The 6,763-nt window shown below is 44.9% G+C and overlaps 1 protein-coding gene across 1 annotated transcript in view; it reads right to left on the bottom strand.

Annotated features, from left to right (window-relative positions):
• Window positions 1-3,720: 3,720 nt before the first annotated feature.
• Window positions 3,721-6,763, bottom strand: part of LOC110529182 (single-minded homolog 1) — a 17,575-nt gene continuing 14,532 nt past the window's right edge. The window contains exons 11-12 of the mRNA XM_036984750.1: window positions 6,423-6,763; window positions 3,721-5,776 (exon numbers count right to left, since the gene is read on the bottom strand). The exon at window positions 6,423-6,763 is cut by the window's right edge and continues 59 nt beyond it. Coding sequence (XP_036840645.1) covers window positions 4,980-5,776; window positions 6,423-6,763 — 1,138 coding nt within the window. The 3' untranslated portion in view covers window positions 3,721-4,979. The remainder of the gene's footprint in view (window positions 5,777-6,422) is intronic.

Genomic DNA, 6,763 nt, shown 5'->3' with positions numbered 1-6,763 from the left:
ATGGAGGACCCCGTTTTGAGTGATGGCAGCACACAGTTATATTACCCCCACGCTGTCCAGGGACATTGGTAATTGCCTTACTGTCCTATTACATTTCTTCTGCGGCGCCTGGTTTTGGTGAGGTTGAAGCCAACCTCATCCACATAAATAAATTCATGGCGAATAACATGGGCATCCAGCTCCAATACTCTCTGTAACAGACAAAAGGATATACAGATGAGTAAATATGGTATGTTTGAAGTACTGGAAGTAGTGTTGCATACATACCTCTACAAGGTCATGTCGCATATTCTTGACTCGGTCAGAGTTTCTCTCAAATGGCACCTTGTAAAGTTGTTTCATCGTCACTCGGTGCCGTTGGAGGATGCCTTGTATGGTCGACAGGCTTACAGCATTGATGTTGTTAAATATGGTGTCATTATTCAAGATATGCTCTCTTATCTCTCGAATCCTAATTGCATTGTTGGCCAAAACCATATTTATAATTGCAGTCTCTTTTACATCTGTAAACAAGCGTCCTCGTCCTCCATGATGTCTTTGCCTTTCCACTCTGTACAGAATTCAAACACAGTATGTGTTCAGCATAGGAACTGTAAACAATGTACAAAAAAATGTAGTACATCATGATAACCAACCTCATTCATTCAATGCAGTGCAGTAAATGGATGGCTTAGAGTTACAAATGTTTATGCAATACTATGCAGTCACACGTATTTTACAGTACATTACTGTAATGCTAAAATAGTCATTAGATAGTTGCATACCTGTTCTCATTTCTGAAGGTTCGAATTATGTAAATCGACTCAAGTTGGACTCTCAGTCCAGCCTCTCTCATGGTCAAACTGTGGTTTATCACATGATCAACAAGTGTTGCCCTAATCTCACCAGAGATGGCTCTCCTTCCTTCTCTTCTTTGTCCTCGTCTTCTTCTTCCTCTTCCTCTCCCTCCTCCTCTTGCTCTCTGTCCATTGTTGGCATCCATTGTTCAAAACAGGTGATCTGACCTTTGACCTATTTATAGGCCTATACTACAGTAAAGCAGTGATTGGTTAGTGATCAGTAAAGCTATTAGTGTTTGCACGGAGTGTGACCTGGTGAATAAGTGTAGCATTTTGATTGGTTGTGTTTTGAAAAGGAAAGCAAGTCGCTCCCTGTTAGATTTTTGTGTTTCAGGTAGAGAATTATGTGTAGCGTTTTGAAAAAAGTGTTTTATGCAATTGACAACTGAGTCAAAGGCTGAGAAAAAGCTTATGGTTTTGGATATTTGGTGTGTAGTTTAGCACTTTGAGTGAGAGGTTTTAAAAATCGTGTGACATGAAAAGATTTTGTGTGTAAGCAGTTGGAAAAAACTGTAATACAAGTTTTCATAGCTAGACTAACTACCAATCCCATTTTTTATATCTGACATGGGCTAATTGAGTGAATGTCAGTGACTGACATAACAAGAGGAAAACTGATGATGTACAAACACATTTCTATATTGCACCTGGTGTATTGTACACTCCTTGAAAAATAGGTGCTATCTAGAAACTCAAAGGGTTCTTCGGCTATCCCCATAGGAGAACTCTTTGAAGAACCGTTGTTAGTTCCATGTAGATCCGTTTTGGGTTCCATGTAGAACCCTTTCCACAGAAGGTTCTACTTGTAACCCAAAATGGTTCTACCTGGAATAGAAAAGGCTTTTATCTGCTACCAAAAAGGGTTATCCTATGGGGACAGCTGAATAACCTTATTGGAACACTTTTTCAGAAGAGTGTACTACTCTCAATAGTAGGTTGAGACCCCGACTGAGTTCCTAGAATAACAATAATAATAAAAAATGTTTAGGGCCGGGGGCCCTAAGTGACTGCTTATGTCTCTTATGCCTGGAACCGGCCCTGTATAAAGATGTATGATAAGCATAGCGCTTTGCCAGATGTCAGGTTGAATTATGGAGAAAACACTGCAGCAACCCTTTAATTGACGTATGAATATGCGATCGTGCTTTTATCCCCGACCTGAAATCAATCAAGTGGACAGTTGGGTTTGTCTGGGCTTGTCAGTGAGCTGTGCCCTCCCTCACCCCGTGTTGGTTATTCCTTTCTCCTCATCTTGAGCCCAACCTCCAGTTCAAGGGTAGAAGTCGACTGTGTCTCTGCTGTGGTTTGAACTTAGTTTTCCATAGAACACTTAATGCCAGAAAGGCTGGGGCCATATTCACCACGTTGCATGCAAGGCAGTTATGTCTCTGGGTTCAAAGCTGGAGTTAAATATTTAGCAGCTGTTAGCATTTCCCATAGGAAAACATGTCACAATTAGCCACCTTGCTAACATTAGCTGAGCACATGCAATTGTACCCCTCTTGGTGCTACTAAAAGTTGATGTAAACACTGCAGGGTTTTAATTAAGAGAAATGCTTTTGTTTGTTATGAATTGTGAATAATTTCATTTAGCAGTGTTTTGGTTGTGGTTATTATCTATACTCCAATGAGATGTGTGGGTTAGGGTTAGGGTTAAGAAGAGACACGTTTTTATGGATATGAAGGAATCGTCTGGTTTCATGTGGTCTAATCAGGCAGGATGTCCTTTTCTTGTTGAAATTTGGTTTTCTGGTTGAAGTGACGTTAGATAACTGTATACAACCAGTGAAATATATATATTTTCATGACGACATCAAGAAGCTTAGAAATGTCATATTTTGGATGTTATCTGGTTGTTATCTGGTTGCGACAACAGATAACCAGATAAAGTTACTATAAAGACAAACCAAAAAATGTCATCATTCACAATCAGTTTTGCCCTCTGTGTAAGTGCCAGGATTCCAGGAGTCATTTGGCTCCGATGGATTTGATAGGCTGTTTGACTATGTCAAGGAAGTATGGAGGAGGGGGTGACTGTTGGGGGTGTGGTTGGGTTATTATGGAGGCTGTTGGTTCTGGGCGATGGGCCCAGTATTTGGTTGCTCTGCATGTGAAAGCCTCAAGGGCACATCAGGCAAAGGGCCAGTGGACTGCAGCCCTAACCCCTCCCTTTAGATACATTAGAAAACATACTACTCTGTAAGTTCACACACGCGCGCATGCACACATGCACGCACACACACACACACACGCACGCACGCACACACACACACGCACGCACGCACACACCACGCACGCACGCACACACCACGCACGCACACACACACACACACACACACACACAGGCACGCACGCACACACACACGGGCACGCACGCACGCACACACGGGCACGCACGCACGCACACACTTTCTTTATGCTTTCATCTGGAGGTGACAACAGAGCTGTGTAATGGCTCGACCTCCTGGAACGTCAGTGCTGGCTGGCTGGTAACACATGCGGTCCATCACATGCCCATGTCAACAGTGAGTGATGGGAGCTTTGCTCTCAGGCGCCAGTCAGGGAGCCTTTCATTCCAGACAGGCATGCTGGTGGACGACTACATCTGAATAACTTAACTACATTAGAAAACATGGCAGGACTATTACTGCTAAGGTAAGGTCAAAGTGTTTACATATGCAAGTACTTATACTGCTGGAACTGTCTTACATGAGAGAAAAAAGGCAATAACATTTTAAAGTTCAAGTGAGTCACAACGGCATTGTGATGTCGTGATGGCTTGTGTTCTCAAAGTGTTCTTTTTTCCTCTTGTATCCACCCCAGTTTGATCAAACCGCGTCCCCCAACACATTACAGACCAGAAGAAAACCAAGACATCAAAGAGGGTTTGATTGCACCTGTATTTAGAATCAAAAGATTTTTTATCCCCAGTTAATAGATACACTTACGACCTGTTGTCCAAAAAAGAAAGCAATTTCAGAACATATTTACATCATAAATAAAGTTACACAGGAGATACTTTACATCTTTTTTGGGGTAAGAAAAGTGAACATAACAATATTATTTTTTCAATTTGAAACACATAATGAAGCACCAGAAGTTTAAAGTGATAAACGTTGTTGTTACGCCTTAAGACTTCTACTAAGTAGGGGAAATTTGGCAAATGGGATGCACAGATAATGCCAACATTGAAACTAAAGCAACCCTGCCACCAAATGTTCTACTTTGACATTAAACATGACATTTAATTGAGAAGAAAATAAATATTCAACATGTTGACAATTAAATATAGAAAAACATGAGTCTTTTTATAAAGAACTACGTTTACCCTCCATTGAAGTTTTTGTGAGGAAGTTACACAACGCTTTATCAGGTTTGAGGTCATGTAATGGAATTGCACATTGTCTACTACCTTGGGAAATGATCATTTCGATAGGCCTAGTTACTGGTGCGTGACACTATGTTGGGACTAAACCATTGGGTTTAACTTTAACCAAGCTGGACACTCACTGAAAACTTGAATAGCCTTTCCACAGCATCTCAGTTCAACGCAAGGGGAGGAATTAAATTTGGCATGGAACGTCATATTGACGTCAGTTTCTGGTTGTAAACATTTTTTTTGTAGGGGTGGCAGATTACAGTTAAACCTGCATTTTTATGATAATAACATCAAGACATATATCGAAAAGATGTCATATTTTGTTTACTATTTCATCAGGTAACCAGATTACAACCAGTTAAAGATCTATTTTTGTGGTCAGTAAAAAGACATTGAAACAATGTTATTTTATAATCAGTATACAACCTGACTAAGGAATAACAAAAGCTGCCAGCCTGACATTATTGCAACTATTTTGCTTGCTGGGTCTGGGCTCTATTGGGCTCTATTGGGCTCTATTGGACTCTATTGGGCTCGATTGGGCTCTATTGGACTCTATTGGACTCTATTGGGCTCTATTGGACTCTATTGGACTCTATTGGGCTCAGTGAAGTGTGACAGAGAAGACCTGTGTTATGGGGAATATCTTGACACTAAAATCAGATCAGACCCTAATGTATGAGGAGTAAGTTTGTAAGTCCAACATTTACTCCTTCAGTGAGATGCTAGGATTGGTCTGTCTTTATGTCAGTCATGTACGGTCAGCTCCCATTGGTGATGATCACCGATGTGCCCTTGTGTCCTTGTATCTGGTCGGCCTGCATCCTCATGTGGGGCAGCATGCCGTACTGGGCTCCTGCCAGCCCAGAGTAGCTCCTCAGGCTCTCCGCGTCGTACAGGTGGTCCAGGGAGTAGCCAGTCAGGGTGTAAGCTGCGTGCCTGTCCAGGTGCTGCCTCTCCTGGGCAGGGTAGAGCAGAGGGCTCCCCTGCTGCACTGGAGGGTGGTGGTGGGGCGAGACATCTGTCTGACTCTGCAGGTAGTCTTTGGAGACGGACAGGCCCGACCTGGGGATTCCGTCAGAGCTGGGGCTGCTGAGGCGCGACAGAGAGGCCGGGCTGGCCGTGTTTTTGTCGTCGTTGTCGTGGGAACCCAAAACATTTCCGCCGTCGTTGCGGTGATGGAGGCGTTCAGAGGTGAGGGTGAGGTTGATGCCGTCGGCGACTCCCGGGCCACGACACACGACGCCGGGCATGGCAGTTTGGAGGAGGGGCAGGGAGGAGGGGGTGAAGGAGCAGGGTCTGTGGCTCTTGTTGGAGAGACCCCCCACTGGGCCCAGGGCGTCCAGGGGCCCTTTGTGCAGCTGTAGGCGGCTCTCCTCCTCCTTGATCATCTGCTGCGTGACGCGGATCAGTGTTTCCATCTTGCTGGGCTCCTGAGGGCTCGCCTGGAAATGGTCGCCGACAGTGCTGCTGCGGTAACGTTCACCCGAGTCGCTGGTGGAGCCGCCGCCCCCTTCAGGCGAGCTGACCACGCTCTCCTCGTCCCAGTGGCCCCTTCCTGTTACACAAAATGGCACCACAAATCTCCACATTGATGTAATAATACTAGCCCCAAACCCAAAAGGACATATCGCTATGATTTTCACGGTTCATGATTTTACTGCATATTTATGTAATACCCATGTACGCCATTGCCTATGACCGCTATGTGACTATTAATACAAACTTGAAATATGACTGGAGTGAAGTATTGCATTTTGTAATATACAGATTTATTTATCCATCTACATGAAATGACATTTGATAATATGCATAGAACTGATCATGTCTTGTAAATCCCTAATAGACAGTGCATTCCTTGGCAGCAGCACCTTTGGGAGTTGTCTTTCAGTTTGAGTACATGAAATGTGAAATAACTTGGATTAAACAGTGGGCAATTATTGCACAACAGATGGTAACAATCGGCATACTGGCAAGAAACAACTTCGCATGGACCATAATGTCCACGGTCCATTTGGTAAACAAGCTACCAGGGAAAAGTTGGATTTGTATGGTTGCGTTCCAAATGGTACTCTATTCCCTATATAGTGCACTACTTTTGACCGGGACCCTATGGGACCTAGGTCACCACGTAGGGAATAGGGTGTCATTTGGGACACAACCCATATTTCCAGATGGTGGCGGCCGTCACCCTAACGCCTTACCTTGGACCAGGCTGTGATAGGAAGTGAGGTCGTAGCCCTCGCCGTTCTCCAGAGACGACTTGGGCAGTGAGAGTACAGAGCGCGTGGCATCCCACCAGGCCTCCCGTCCAGACTGGGGAGCAGCGCCCAGGAAGTAGCGACCAGCTTGGCAGCGGGCACCACGGTCGCAGGCGGGGATGTGAGGGTGAGCGGGGGTGTGGGTGTGCGCTAGGTCCTCCTCGGAGAGGGCCAGGCCATAGCACAGGGAGCCGGAGTCGGGGTAGAGTCTGTAGGCGCAGGCCCCGCCCTCCGCTCCCTCCCCTTGGTCAAGCAGCTGAGGCGAGGCGGAGTCTGTCAGCGGG

This window comes from Oncorhynchus mykiss, chromosome 8 (assembly GCF_013265735.2).
Source record: "Oncorhynchus mykiss isolate Arlee chromosome 8, USDA_OmykA_1.1, whole genome shotgun sequence".
Classification (NCBI taxonomy): Eukaryota; Metazoa; Chordata; class Actinopteri; order Salmoniformes; family Salmonidae; genus Oncorhynchus; species Oncorhynchus mykiss.
This window is presented reverse-complemented; position numbering and strand designations above follow the sequence as displayed.